Below are 15248 nucleotides of genomic sequence, written 5' to 3'. Positions count from 1 at the left end.
AGTCCTCATATCCCATGGATAAAGCACTGGGCAGTTGCCTGGTTCTGAAAGCAGAGGCTCTTGGCTGTAGGAAGAAGCCCAGTGCCTATGCACTTTGGGATGGACCTGAGTTCTGTGGACATAAATGGTAAAGAAATTTTGTCTTTAACTGAAATTTAGCACTTCAGTTAGGAGTGAGGGAAACATACCACAGTATGTCAGCAATACCTATGTGAAATCATATTTTCATATAGTAGATTGCAGATACCTCAATATCATTTATACCCATCACTAGCTTCAAAATTACTGTATTTGGGTCTTAACGTGTAAATAAAGTATCAGTGTGTTACAAATTTGTTTTATTATTTTGGCAATTGTATTTCAACATAATTGGTTTCCTTTGTAATTTTTAAGTTTTATTTTGTGCATTTATAACAACTGGAGAAGGGGGGGTCTAAAGACTGCCAGGCTGCCAAAGGGTCCGTAGCACAAAAAAAAGGACCCACTGACAAAACCGTACAACCATTTCCTGAAATCAAGTGCATTCTTCTCGTGGTGCTTCCCTGAAGAGACCCTATTAAAAAGTATGATGGAATGCAGGCTTCTGGACTACAACTCCCAGAAGGTTATGCGGCCCCAGGGCCTATCCGGAGTTAAAACCGTAAACTCCACCTAATAGTTTCTGTGTTATCGCTTGACAGCCTACGTTTCCCGGCGTTCATGGCGGCTGTTTATTCCTCGGGGACATTATGGACGCCGAGTTATTGCTGGGATCTGTAGTCATTTCATATTCCTCTGTGTATTGATTTCCTCTTACGGTATCCGAGGGTGGGTTCGAGAAAAAAAGGCAGGAAGTGCAGTAATTAGACAGACAGGTCCTCTACATCTGCCGGTCCCGGGTCCGGTTCCCAAGCGCGCGAGGGCGGAAGTGGTGGTGGCCGGCGCGGCCGGAAGTTCAGATCAGCTGATGGGGGAGGCGGCGCCGCAGCCGCCGAGAGGCCCCGGCTGCCGAGCGCTTCGTCCGGGCCCGGAGTCTCGGATACTGGCCACGATCCCTGTTCGCACCTCGCAGTTGGGCGAGGCCCGATTCCATATCCCTTCCAGGCTTGAGATCCTCGTCCGGCACGGCCGCCCTGAGCGCCCCGGCCACCCCCAGCCCCGGCTCGCCCCTCAGGCCCCGGGCCTCCCCTCAGCCCCCGGCCGGCGGCCCAGGCCCCGGATCCGCGGGGGGGGACCCGGCCCCGGGGGGTGCAGGCCCCATGGAGCTGATGTTCGCGGAATGGGAGGACGGGGAGCGCTTTTCATTCGAAGATTCGGACCGCTTTGAGGAGGATTCGCTCTGTTCCTTCATCTCCGAGGCCGAGAGCCTCTGCCAGAACTGGCGGGGATGGCGCAAACAGTCCGCGGGGCCCAATTCCCCCACTGGCGGCGGTGGCGGCGGTGGCAGCGGCGGTACCAGAATGCGAGGTGAGGGTGAGCGGAGGGGGAAGGGAGCGGGCTGGCTCTGCTCGGGCCTTGCTGGGGAGCTGTCCCTGCTCGGGAGCTGTCCCGGCCGCGAGCTGTCCCAAGCTCGGAACGGACTTCTGGACTCGCTTTTCCAGTCTTCCTGGGCTTGGCTCCTCCACGCCAGCGCGAGCGCGCGCGCGCCTGTGTGCGTGTGTATGGGAGTGAGGGCTGGGAAATCCTCCGGTGGGTAGGATTAACGACAAAGTACATCTTTTGTGGTTCATTTGTCTTAGAGATGGGGTAGGAGAAAAAAAAAAACCCCTGACTTTGGGAATACTTACCGAGTTCAGCCCGTGGCGAGCCAGAAAAATAGAAGAGAAGGCGGGTAGGGGGTGGATCGTGAAGAAGGGACCACTTGAGGTGTGTCGACCCCATTGCAAAGTGCGTTGGGAACTTCCTGTTAAGGGCGATGACAGTCTCTGATCCTGGCTACACCAGGAAGGGGTTCCATCCAGCGGAAAGTGTAGGTGAACTGGCCTGTGAGAGGAGATTCCATAGTTACATAGGTTCAGATCAGAGGCTTGGTTCCCAACCATGTTGAACATCTGTCAGGAGCCCAGGCTGGGACCGCTGGATTAGAGCCTTAGATTTCTATCATCTGGGACCCCGGGGAAGAGTGTAGGTAATTGTTTCTAGAGTTTCCTTATGAAACACTCTTACTGGTTTTTTTTTTTTTTTTTTTTTTTTTTTTTTTTTTTTTTTTTTTTTTTTTTTTTTTTTGCAGTAAGCTTCTTTCATCCTTGGGTCTTTCAGTGAATTAACTGAGCAGTGCTGTGAAGATTTTTCCTTTAATTAAAGGGGATTGAGGGGAGAGTGAGGATAAGTGAAGATCCACAGCCTCAAGACTCACCACATCCTTTCCCTGCCTTCCTCACGGCACAGTTTTTGTCCTGGGCCTCAATGCAAGCTGACTTTTTTCGGCATTTGGGGGTGTGATTCTATTCCAGCCATTCCAAGAGTCCTGTTTTCCAAACTGCCCTGCAGAGATTTTTAGCACTTTTAGCACCACTGGGACAGAGAGAAATGTACACATGTGACTTGTTAGGAGTGGTAGTGTTCAACTTCAGTTGGAGAGGTGGAGTATGTTCTGTGTACACACACCCACATGCCCACAAAGATCATAGGCAGTTTCACTGTGGGTCTTCTATGGTTTCTTTGCTTTTCTCACATTTGCATGTATGGGTAGCCTTGGGGCTTAGAGGGAAGTAACTGAAGTCATGTTGATGAAAATTTTCAGCATATCAGTATTTTCCTGAATAGGTTAAAATCTAGAAAAGCATGTCATTTCCCCAAACCCCCTGCCATCCCAGGCTACCCCCAGTTGCTTACTTGTAAAATAAGGAGATTAACTTTTTTTAAAAAGGTTTCTTTCAGCTCCATGATTTTCTGATCTGTCTTCTACTCTGATTAGCAATTTGGTGAGATACGTTTGCAATCTGTTTTTGTTTCATCACTTTTTGAGTACAACAGTGCAGGAAACATTGAGTAGCAACTCCAGCCTACTGCAGGTGATTACAGGAGCAGTAGCTAGGTTTTCCTAGGATAACCCATCTTCCTCCCCACCCCCCCCTTCCCAGGCTTGCATTGTAGGAAGCCAAGGCTCAGGTGTGCCAGAGGACATCCAGTCTCTCTTTTACTGGACCTCTCTCTCTTAACTCCTCTGAGCCCTGGCCTATCTTCACTCCTTAGGTAGAGGTCTAGAGTCATCTAGAGAAAAAGGGATAGTAAAAAAGCAACTAGAGAAGAGAATGTCAGAGGAAGAGACATTAACAATGTAATATGAATCTAAAGTGCTAGGTATGAGGGAAATTAGATGCCGAGCCATGTGAGAGCGGTTACTTGCTAGGATCTTGGAACACACCTGTTTGGCCAGGAATTTCTGGGATATCCCTGGTAACTTCTCTTCTGACCTTAGGTAGCAGGCTGTTGGTTGCAGTTGATTAGCTCCCCTCCCCCAGATGGAGCCTTAAGGGTTAATGTATCCTAACTGAAATGTCCCTGGGTTTTTCATCCAGATCTCCCCTTTCTTTCATAGTGAAGTGGGGCCCAAGAAGTTAGGCACTGGCATTGGTGCCAAGTAATCATGGCCCTTTTCATTTCCCCTTCTCTTTACCCTCACCCAAACATTTGTTTCCAAGATGGACTGGTGATCCCATTGGTGGAGCTATCAGCAAAGCAGGTGGCATTTCATATCCCATTTGAAGTGGTGGAGAAAGTTTATCCCCCAGTGCCTGAGCAGCTACAGCTCCGAATTGCTTTTTGGAGCTTCCCTGAGAATGAAGAGGATATCCGGTGAGGCTAAAGGACTGATGGTGGGGAGTGGGTCCTGATATTCCACACTGTGTGCTGGGCTTCCTACAGAACAAAGGAGATACTGTATTTGGGGCTGTGGTAAGAAGACGACAAGGGGAGGAGAGAGTGCCTGGGATTTTCCCTAAGAGGGAGTGACACTGGGGAGAGAGTGCCCAGGGCATTGTGGTCTCTGACAGGGTCTCTTGAAGGGTATTTGCTGAGTTGTGGCTGTGTCTTCTTCTTCACTATCAGGCTGTATTCCTGCCTGGCCAATGGCAGTGCGGACGAGTTCCAGCGAGGGGATCAGCTGTTCCGCATGAGGGCTGTGAAAGACCCACTGCAGATAGGTAAGGGTCCCCTTGCGCCCTGTGGCACCCCCTGCTCCTCCTATCCCCTGTGTTAGGAATGAAGGACCTACTGCAAGAAGCCAGAGCATGTCGTCAGGATAACTGCAGGGCCAGGGTTGAGGGCAGAGAATTATGTCTCGATGGCTCTCCCTGACCATACCCATGTTTCTTCCCAGGGTTCCACCTGAGTGCTACAGTGGTGCCACCTCAGATGGTCCCCCCCAAAGGGGCCTACAACGTGGCTGTGATGTTTGACCGCTGCCGGGTCACTTCCTGCAGCTGCACCTGTGGGGCTGGGGCCAAATGGTGCACTCATGTCGTGGCACTCTGTCTCTTCCGCATCCACAACGTGAGGCCCTCCCAATTTATCCCGGCCCTATCCTACGCTCCATCCCCCCCTTCTCTGCTGCATGCCTGGCCACAATGTGAGCCCCCTCGCCTCCCTGAATCTGCCTGTCTTTCCCCGGCTCTGGCGTCAGCAAGCCTTCTCTCAGCTTGTTCTATTTCTCTCCGTGTCCCCTTCAGGCTTCTGCAGTCTGCCTGCGTGCCCCAGTCTCAGAGTCCCTGTCTCGGCTGCAGAGGGACCAGCTGCAGAAGTTTGCCCAGTACCTCATCAGTGAACTCCCTCAGCAGGTGAGTGAGGCACGCCCTCCTCCAGCCCCAGAGCTCAGGACTGCGCTTGAGTCTTCATGTTAGAGCAGTGCCTCCTGGGGTCATCTGTGCCTTTGTCCCTTTCCCCGCTCAGATCCTCCCCACAGCCCAGCGTCTTCTGGATGAACTCCTCTCTTCGCAGTCCACGGCCATCAACACCGTGTGTGGAGCCCCCGGTGAGTGTGGAGAGAAGGAAGGGCAGTGGGAAGAAAACAAGCTGGTAGCGCAGAGCACCGCTGACTAAAAACAGCTTGCTGCTGTCAGGCGAATCCAGGCCCCTATCTCTAGGTAACTGACTGCCTGTCACCCCCAGACCCCACAGCAGGGCCCTCCGCCTCTGACCAGAGTACTTGGTATTTGGATGAATCCACACTCACTGACAACATCAAGAAGACGTTGCACAAGTTCTGTGGACCCTCGCCTGTGGTCTTCAGGTAAATGGATCGCTTCACGCCTGTGTCTGTGGTGCAGGGGAGCGTCCTTCAGGCTGTTGACAGATCCTTTGTTCTGTTAATACCTGTGGATCAAGAATTGTTGTTGTATCGTCCTTCCCCCCCCTCCATGTTTGGGGTCAGGACCCCTTTTGTGTCAAAGCCCTGGTGCACTTTCTCTTGTTTCATGCGACCTATCTCAGGGTTAGCATTTTCCACCCACTGCCTTCACAGTGACGTGAACTCCATGTATCTGTCTTCCACGGAACCTCCGGCTGCTGCCGAGTGGGCCTGTCTGCTGCGCCCTCTGAGGGGCCGCGAGCCAGAGGGGGTCTGGAACCTACTTAGCATCGTGCGGGAGATGTTCAAACGGAGGGACAGCAATGCTGCCCCCTTGTTGGAGATCCTCACTGACCAGTGCCTCACCTATGAACAGGTAATCCTCCGGGGTTGGCGAGCCCCGCTGTGGTTCATTTTCTCCTTCCCTTACCCTCGCCTCCCTCCTGTTGGGGACACTGGGGAGCGCCACTCTTTCTTTCTCCGGGCTGCTAGGTGCATCTCGGGGCCCTCTTTGTTTCCAGATAACGGGTTGGTGGTACAGCGTGCGCACCTCAGCCTCACACAGCAGTGCCAGTGGGCACACGGGCCGCAGCAATGGGCAGTCGGAGGTGGCCGCCCATGCGTGTGCCAGCATGTGTGACGAGATGGTCACCCTGTGGAGGCTAGCTGTTCTGGACCCTGCACTCAGTCCCCAGCGGTGAGTCTCTCCCCACGCTCGCCATGGCACCCATCCCGGGCCAGCCCAGACAGACCGAGCCCTCATCTCCCGGACCCATAGACGTGTTCTCTTCTAGTCCTCAGGAAATGGCAGGTGCTGAGTATTAGGGTTGCTGGAAATTTAGGAGTTCTTTTTCTGAGAGGCTTTCTTCCTTCCCTCCCCAAAATAGCTCCCGCTTTCCCAGATGCCTAAGTGTTGGAGTGATGGGTACGGGCTGTTTGGAGCAGTGCTTCCCTGGGGCCTTCTTTGGGCCCCCCTTCTGGGGTTTGTGCCGGCTCTGTCTCCTTCCATCCCCTCTCAGGGCAGAATGTAGCCCCCCTGCAGCCTCCCCAACTTTGTTCCCACAGTCGCCGGGAACTGTGTGCACAGCTACGCCAGTGGCAGCTGAAGGTGATTGAGAATGTGAAGCGGGGACAGCACAAAAAGACCCTGGAGCGGCTCTTCCCTGGCTTCCGGCCAGCAGTGGAGGCCTGCTACTTCAACTGGGAAGAGGCCTACCCACTTCCCGGTGTCACCTACAGCGGCACTGACCGGAAGTTGGCGCTGTGCTGGGCCCGGGCCCTGCCATCTCGGCCAGGTGCCTCCCGCCCTGGGGGCCTGGAGGAATCCCGGGAGCGGCCCCGAGCTCTCCCTTCTGAGCCAGCTGTGCGGCCCAAGGAGCCGGGGGCCAAGCGCAAGGGATTGGGTGAGGGGGTCCCCTCGTCGCAGAGGGGTCCCCGCCGCCTCTCTGCGGAGGGGGGAGATAAGGCCCTGCATAAGATGGGCCCAGGTGGGGGCAAAGCCAAGGCACTGGGTGGGGCTGGCAGTGGGGGCAAGGGCTCAGCAGGCGGCGGCAGCAAGCGACGGCTGAGCAGTGAAGACAGCTCCCTGGAGCCAGATCTGGCCGAGATGAGCCTGGATGACAGCAGCCTGGCCCTGGGTGCAGAGGCCAGCACCTTTGGTGGATTCCCTGAGAGCCCGCCACCCTGCCCTCCTGCTGGTGGCTCCCGAGGTCCACCCACCTTCCTTCCTGAGCCCCCAGATACTTACGAAGAAGATGGTGGTGTGTACTTCTCAGAAGGGCCTGAGCCGCCCACAGCCTCTGCTGGCCCCCGTGGCCTGTTGCCTGGGGAGGTCTGTACCCGGGATGACCTCCCTTCCACAGATGAGAGTGGCAATGGGCTCCCCAAAACCAAAGAGGCAGCCACTGCAGTCGGAGAGGAGGATGATGACTACCAGGCATATTATCTGAATGCCCAGGATGGGGCTGGGGGCGAGGAAGAGAAGGCCGAGGGCGGGGCCGGGGAGGAGCACGACCTGTTTGCCGGGCTGAAGCCATTGGAACAGGAGAGCCGCATGGAGGTGAGAGGACGCTGAGGGTGCTCCTTAGCCACAGCTGGGAGAGGGGCTGTCTGGCTCTAGTCAGGGGTGTCAGGACTGGAGCATGGCTGTTAGAATCCTGTGGTGGGGCTCCTAACTGGCCCTCCTGCCTACCATCCATTCTCTTCACTGCTTCCATGTTGATTTTCCTGGGCTGTCTGGTTGTGTCGCTCTGATGCTTAAAAGTATTCAGTGATTTCTCACTGCCCTGAGTTTAAAAGTGAAAGTCCTTGGCATGACCTGTGAGGCTCTACTTGGTCCGATCTTTGTGTGCTTCTGCAGCCTCATCCAGCTCTTCTGTCCTTTATACTGGTCAGCTGAACCATTCCTCTAGCTTGCCATGCTTTTTCTTGCATCCTTATATTGCACAGATTGGCCTTTCTGTGTAGAATGTTCTCCCTCACTTTACCCAGTTAGTTCCTGTTCCTTCCTCAGGTCTCAGATATCTCAGAGATCCCTTCCTCTAGGGAGTTTTCCCTGAGATTGCTTCTCCACCCCAGGTCCCAGTGAGGTATCTTTTCCCACCTGTTCCCCTCTCGACCTTTCCCAGTGGTAGCTGGCTTCATGCTGGTTTGTGTGTTTGTGTGTCTGTTTCTCTAATCAGACTGTGAGTTCCTGTGGTATACCCAGGACCAGTAGAGGGCCTAGCATATAGCAAGGACTCGTGGGATGTGTGCCGCATGAGTGAGTATGGTGTCCTGCCCCTGGAAGTTAGGGCTTCAGCCTTTGTGCGGCCCATGTCCTCCCCAGGTGTTGTTTGCCTGTGCTGAGGCCCTGCATGCGCATGGCTACAGCAGTGAGGCCTCCCGCCTCACCGTGGAGCTTGCCCAGGACCTGCTAGCCAACCCACCCGACCTCAAGGTAGAGCCGCCCCCTGCCAAGGTGAGAGACTCCCACCTACCTCCCCACTTGCCCCAACCCTCTTCTATGCCCCACCCCAAGTGAGAGCCTCCTTCTCACTCCACCAAGATGAGTCAGACTCATCAGCCTCCCTCCTTGCACTTACTTCTTTAGGGCAAGAAGAACAAGGTATCTACGAGCCGTCAGACCTGGGTGGCCACCAACACCCTGACCAAGGCAGCCTTCCTATTAACAGTGCTAAGTGAACGTCCAGAGCACCACAACCTGGCCTTCCGAGTTGGCATGTTTGCCTTGGAGCTACAGCGGCCCCCAGCTTCTACCAAGGCCTTGGAGGTCAGAGGTTCTATCTATCTGAGCCTTGTACTGCAATCTCCTCAGAGCCCTGCGGCTTGATGTGCACTGGCACAACAGAGGTCTGAGCTGTGCTTATGCTGTTAGGTGAAGCTGGCATACCAGGAGTCTGAGGTGGCTGCCCTGCTCAAGAAGATTCCTCTGGGTCCAAGTGAGATGAGTACCATGCGGTGCCGGGCAGAGGAGCTTCGGGAGGGGACACTCTGTGACTATCGGCCTGTTTTGCCTCTCATGTTGGCCAGTTTCATCTTTGACGTTCTCTGTGCTCCAGGTACGGTGCATGACTTTATAGCAAGTAGGAATCTTGGGTAGGAGTAGTTTTCTCTCAGGAGAAACCAAGAGCCCAAAGCTCTGAATTGCCTTTGGGACCCATCAGGCAGCTTCATGAGAGGTCTGGAATGATAAGGGTCTTGGGTTCCCTACATTTTATTCTTCCCCATGATGCTTCTGTCTGGCTGACTGACTTCAACTTTCATCCAGTGGTTTCTCCCACGGGTTCCCGGCCTCCAAGTCGTAACTGGAACAACGAGATGCCTGGGGATGAGGAGCTGGGATTTGAAGCAGCAGTTGCTGCCTTAGGTGAGTCTAGACTATCTTGAGCACAACTATGAGCTAAACCTGTGGCCATGAAGGGTGTGAGATGTGGCCCTGTTTTGAATGGGCTGTATAGCAGTGGGACAGCCAGAATGACGTGTATAAGCCAAGTACTGCCTATGAGACAGTCAAGAATTTAGGAACAAAATGTGTGCTATGGCTGTTGGGTGTTATAAGAGCAGCAAAACAAAAATCTAGGAGAAGGACTCCAGGAGGATATAGAATATGGAATGTAGATTAAAAGATCAGTTAGGTTTTTGGTAGAGGGACAAAAGACCATGAATAAAAACAGGGATAATTGAGTCTTCATGAGAGTGAGGAGTCCAACTTCCTTGAAATGATGGATATGCTATGAAGGTAGAGTGGGCCAGCTCTACCTTATGAGTGGGTAGATCGGAGCTAAGGCTGGGTATAATAAGTGGTGGGGACCTTCCTCAGGGGATGTGGGTTGGATCAGAACTCCTTATGTCATATGCTGGTTGACTCAGTAGCCCCGGCCTGTTCACCTTTGGCATCTTGGGAGTTATGGCCATTCTCAGTCCCTATGAGACCCTTCTTCTCACAGGTATGAAAACAACAGTGAGTGAGGCAGAGCATCCCCTCCTGTGTGAAGGCACACGTCGGGAGAAGGGTGACCTGGCACTGGCTCTAATGATCACTTACAAGGATGACCAAGCCAAGCTTAAAAAGGTAGGGACAGAGGTACTGGGATTTTGACAGGCAGCAAATTTTACCATCTTTCTCAGGGGATTCCAGTACAATAAGGAAAGGGCTATACTGCCCATAGGAGATTAATGGAGAATCCTGGGGACACTTCATAAAGAGTAAGACCAAATAGGGTGTGGGGGGCGGGGGTTGCTGAGTAACTTAGTTGGTTGAGCGTCTGACTCTTGATTTCAGCACAGGTCATGATCTCAAGGTCATGAGACTGAACCCTGTGTCAGGCTCTGTACTGGGCATGGAGCCTGCTTGGGATTCTCTCTCTCTTCTCCCTCTGGCCCTCCCTACCCCACTTACACACACACTCTCCCTCTAAAAAACTAAACAAAAAAAACCACTAACTAAAAAAGAAGACTAATGGTCTCAAAGGAGTGCTTGGGCAGGGGGTGGAAGAAGAAAAGCAAAGGGCATAAAGTCAGTTTTAACGTTTATTTCATATTTATTGAATATCCATATACTCAGTCCTATGGTTAAGTGTTAGGATACCAAGATACGTAAGCCAGCCCCTATCTGGGGGATGGGGGGGTCCTCCTATGGTTGTAACTGGGGAAGGCTTCTGGAAGCTGTTTCAAAGAGAGAGGAAGGTAAATAGAAATAGAAGTCAGGAGCTAAAGGGCATCTTGTCTGCTTCTGTTCTCAGATCTTAGACAAACTCTTGGACCGAGAGAGCCAGACGCATAAGCCCCAAACACTGAGTTCGTTCTACTCATCCAGCCGCCCAGCCACAGCCAGCCAGAGGTCTCCTTCAAAGCATGGGGGCCCATCTGCCCCAGGGGCCCTGCAACCACTGACCTCGGGCTCTGCAGGGCCTGTTCAGCCAGGGAGTGTGGCAGGGACTGGGCCAGGCCCCACTGAGGGCTTCACAGAGAAGAATGTGCCTGGTGAGGTGGGGGCACTGGGCAGGGGGGATGAATGGTATAGGAACCATGTTGGGGTCCCCTTTCCTGAGCTCATCCCAATGTCCTATTTTCTCCCACCTAGAAAGTTCCCCACATTCTCCCTGTGAGGGTCTCCCATCTGAGGCAGCCTTGACCCCAAGGCCAGAAGGGAAGGTTCCTAGCCGCCTGGCACTCGGCAGTCGTGGAGGCTACAATGGACGGGGCTGGGGCTCCCCAGGGCGGCCTAAGAAGAAACACACAGGTATGACAGCCTGTGGGATGACATGGAGGGAAGGATATTCCTGAAGTCTGAACTCTGGAACTTCTGGCTTCTGAGACTGACTTGTCTTGGGGGGTTAGGCATGGCCAGCATTGACAGCAGTGCCCCCGAAACGACGTCGGACAGCTCCCCCACCTTAAGCCGGAGGCCACTTCGAGGGGGCTGGGCCCCCACCTCCTGGGGCCGAGGACAGGACAGTGACAGCATTAGCAGTTCTTCCTCGGACTCCCTGGGCTCCTCGTCCTCCAGTGGAAGTCGCCGGGCCAGTGCCAGTGGAGGGGCCCGGGCAAAGACCGTTGAGGTTGGCAGGTCAGTGGAAGAAATACCCATCTCCTCTCCTCTGGCCCACCCTCAGAGCCACATCCCTAGTGTAATCCAGCTAATGTTCCCCCGTAACCCCACTTACCCTGGTCTTACCCGAACAACCTGGATACCCATTTCAGAGAAACCCCAATCCCCGTCCCTACCCCATTGCCCCTTCAGGTACAAGGGCCGCCGTCCCGAGAGTCATGCCCCCCATGTACCCAATCAGCCATCAGAGGCAGCTGCACACTTCTACTTCGAGTTGGCGAAGACGGTGCTGATCAAGGCAGGGGGCAACAGCAGCACTTCCATTTTCACACATCCATCTTCCTCAGGGGGCCACCAGGGTCCTCACCGCAACCTGCACCTTTGCGCCTTCGAGATTGGGCTTTATGCCCTTGGCCTGCACAACTTTGTTTCTCCCAACTGGCTCTCACGTACTTATTCTTCCCACGTTTCCTGGATTACAGGTAAACCCAGTGTCTTGATTTGGGTATGGGAGGGGGGGATTTATTGATAGAGCTGAGAGTCTTATCCTCGTGGAATTACTGATCTCAGACACCACTTGCACTCCCCAGAGGTGCCCGTACTCACCCCATTCTGATTTTTGCTCCTTTCCCTGAAGGTCAGGCAATGGAGATTGGCAGTGCAGCTCTGACTATACTGGTAGAGTGCTGGGATGGACACCTGACACCCCCTGAGGTTGCATCCCTGGCTGACAGGGCATCACGGGCACGAGACTCCAATATGGTGAGGGCAGCGGCGGAGCTAGCCCTCAGCTGCCTGCCTCATGCCCATGCATTGAACCCTAATGAGATCCAGCGGGCCCTGGTGCAGTGCAAGGAGCAGGTATTTCTATGGGCAATCTGGGGACCTGCTTTGAGGCATCTGGGCAGGGACTTTGGGCATGAGGAAAATCAATAGTTCAGCTCTTGATTCCTGTGTCCTGGAGCTCACACATTATCCCATTTGTCCTGTTGTGCTGTTAATGCACTTTCACATCCATTTCTTCTTTCACCATATGACTCTGAGATTAGGATTATTCCTATTTTATAGTTTAAGGAAATGAAGGCCTGTGCTTTAGGGATGGAGGCGATCAGCAGGCTGGAATACTCAGGGCAGACTTTAGGGAGACAGTGGAACTGGATGGGAGGGGGTGTAAGTTAGTTTGGAACTAGGACTATAACCTGGGTCTTCTACTGGTCAGTTGTTTGTTCAGCGTCTGTGTGAAGCACTCATTACTCTGACACGGACTCTGAGCATTGGCCTGACCTCTGATGCCTCCCCGGGAACCAGCCAACTCAGAGGTGGTGGAATGTCATTTAAGAGCGACCCTGAGGGAAGCCCCTCCCATTAACCCTCTGTGTCCCTCCCTTCCAGGATAACCTGATGTTGGAGAAGGCCTGCATGGCAGTGGAAGAGGCGGCAAAGGGTGGGGGTGTATACCCCGAAGTGTTGTTTGAGGTTGCTCACCAGTGGTTCTGGCTATATGAGCAAACAGCAGGTGGCTCATCCACAGCCCGTGAAGGGGCTACAAGCTGTAGTGCCAGTGGGATCAGGGCAGCTGGGGAGGCTGGGCGGGGGCTGCCTGAGGGCAGGGGGGGCCCAGGGACTGAGCCGGTTACAGTGGCAGCGGCAGCAGTGACAGCAGCAGCCACAGTGGTGCCAGTCATCTCAGTGGGGTCCAGTCTATATCCAGGTCCAGGACTGGGGCATGGTCATTCCCCTGGCCTGCACCCCTACACTGCTCTACAGCCCCACCTGCCCTGCAGCCCTCAATACCTCACCCACCCAGCACACCCTGCCCACCCAATGCCTCATATGCCCCGGCCTGCCGTCTTCCCTGTGCCCAGCTCTGCATACCCACAGGTGAGACCAGTGTTCTGGGGGGTTGGGCAGGTGGAAAAACATTGAGGGTTCGTGTGGGGTTGGAGTGGGGTCCTCTGGGAGAGTCCTAGGGCTGTCCTGGTGAGGTGGTGGAGGTCTGGGGGACCCAGGCCAGCCAACTAAGATAAAAAAATGTAGGGACACCAGTTGTGGGACCAAGGGGGAGAGCTACATCTTAATAGAATTCTCTTCTCTTCTCCCTGTCTTTAGGGTGTACATCCTGCCTTCTTGGGGGCTCAGTACCCTTACTCAGTGACTCCCCCCTCACTTGCTGCCACTGCTGTGTCTTTCCCCGTCCCTTCCATGGCACCCATCACAGTACATCCCTACCACACAGAGCCAGGGCTCCCACTGCCCACCAGTGTGGCCTGTGAGTTGTGGGGACAGGGAACAGGTGAATGGAGGGGAGGTACACAGGGCAGGGAGTTGGGGGAGGAACCCTCTCTGTCCCCTTTTGGGCCCGGGAGTTCCTCATCTGGCTTTCATCCCACCCTCAGTGAGCAGTGTCCATCCAGCATCCACGTTTCCAGCCATCCAGGGTGCCTCGTTGCCTGCCCTGACTACACAGCCCAGCCCTCTGGTGAGCGGGGGGTTTCCACCACCCGAGGAGGAGACACACAGTCAGCCCGTCAACCCACACAGCCTGCACCACCTGCACGCTGCCTACCGTGTTGGTGAGAGGAGGTCCCTTTTTATGCCCCAACCTGCAGTTGTGCCACAGGCTCTTCAGCGACACCTCCCTCCCCACAGCTCTTAATTGGTTTACTGTGGGGTCAGGTGTACCATGTTGGGGTAGAGGATGAAAAAGGATGTACCCCCACTGTGTGCCCACCCTCTTCTCCCAGGAATGCTGGCACTGGAGATGCTGGGTCGCAGAGCACACAATGATCACCCCAACAACTTCTCCCGCTCCCCCCCCTACACTGATGATGTCAAATGGTTGCTGGGGCTGGCAGCAAAGCTGGGTAACACCTCCTCTCCCCAGGACCATTGTCCGCCCCCCTCCCGCTTCCCCCACCTTCCTATCCCAGACCTCCTTCCTAGCTCTTGCTCAGAGTTGAGGCCTTGGTCGGGTATGTGTGCGTGCGCGGGGGGTGGGGGGGTTACCTCAGCTCCTAGGGTGGAGGGAGGCTCTCTGCCAGGCCAGAGCTGAGAGATAAAAGTTGGGTCCCTAGGGCAGAGGTGGCCACCCCCGTCTCATGCCCCTCCCCCTGCCCCCCAGGAGTGAACTACGTGCACCAGTTCTGTGTGGGGGCAGCCAAGGGGGTGCTGAGCCCGTTTGTGCTGCAGGAGATCGTCATGGAGACGCTGCAGCGGCTGAGCCCTGCTCATGCCCACAACCACCTGCGTGCCCCGGCCTTCCACCAACTGGTGCAGCGCTGCCAGCAGGCATACATGCAGGTGACAACCTAGGAAGTATGGAGTAGGGCAGAGCACTTCCTGGGTAGGCAGGGAACAGATTACCCCAGGCGCTAGGGAGGATGGGCCTGGTTCTGTGCTTAGTGGCTCATCCTCTTCTAGTACATCCACCACCGCTTGATTCACCTGACCCCTGCCGACTACGACGACTTTGTGAACGCGATCCGCAGTGCCCGCAGCGCCTTCTGCCTGACACCCATGGGCATGATGCAGTTCAACGACATCCTGCAGAACCTCAAGCGCAGCAAACAGACCAAGGAGCTGTGGCAGCGGGTCTCCCTCGAGATGACCACCTTCTCCCCATGAGTCTGGCCCCTCTACGGTCCTATACAGGGACACAGGCCTGTGGCTATGGGGGCCCCTCACACAGAGGGAGTGAATCTTGGCTGGACAGATCATCCCCACTCAGTTCTCTGGTAGCCCAGACTGGCAGCTGCTCTTGGGCTGTAGCTTGGGGCCAAGATGTCTCAGACCCTAGAACCTTAGGGTTGGGGGAGACAGCCCTGTCTGGGAGGGGGCATTGGGTGGCCTCTGGTATTTATTTGGCATTTATAAATATATAAACTCCTTTTTTACTCTAGTCTGCCTGGGCCTTTGCCTTCTTTCCCTCCA

General features: G+C 54.6%; 1 protein-coding gene across 3 annotated transcripts; it reads left to right on the top strand.

Moving 5' to 3' along the window:
* Positions 1-765: 765 nt before the first annotated feature.
* Positions 766-15216, top strand: ZSWIM8 (zinc finger SWIM-type containing 8). 3 transcript variants are annotated; one of them, XM_055325018.1, is made up of 26 exons: positions 766-1446; positions 3624-3777; positions 4030-4124; positions 4301-4473; positions 4650-4757; positions 4870-4951; positions 5089-5209; positions 5441-5642; positions 5788-5963; positions 6332-7325; positions 8094-8225; positions 8358-8537; positions 8643-8826; positions 9036-9134; positions 9715-9839; positions 10510-10750; positions 10851-11009; positions 11108-11336; positions 11511-11800; positions 11956-12179; positions 12711-13199; positions 13428-13587; positions 13715-13891; positions 14063-14182; positions 14508-14618; positions 14739-15216. In XM_055325018.1, the coding sequence occupies exons 1-26, from the start codon at positions 1239-1241 to the stop codon at positions 15197-15199; spliced, it is 5694 nt and encodes a 1897-aa protein (XP_055180993.1). In that variant the 5' UTR covers positions 766-1238; the 3' UTR covers positions 15200-15216. The 3 variants fall into 3 exon arrangements, with proteins under 3 accessions (XP_055180993.1, XP_055180990.1, XP_055180992.1); XM_055325015.1 differs by having other exon boundaries at positions 770-1446; positions 13428-13611; positions 14440-14618; positions 14739-15080; XM_055325017.1 differs by having other exon boundaries at positions 773-1446; positions 14440-14618; positions 14739-15080.
* Positions 15217-15248: the final 32 nt, after the last annotated feature.

Source organism: Nyctereutes procyonoides, unplaced genomic scaffold, assembly GCF_905146905.1.
Source record: "Nyctereutes procyonoides isolate TBG_1078 unplaced genomic scaffold, NYPRO_anot_genome, whole genome shotgun sequence".
NCBI lineage: Eukaryota > Metazoa > Chordata > Mammalia > Carnivora > Canidae > Nyctereutes > Nyctereutes procyonoides.
Note: the sequence above shows the minus strand (reverse complement) of the source record. Positions and strands in the feature narration are given on the sequence as shown.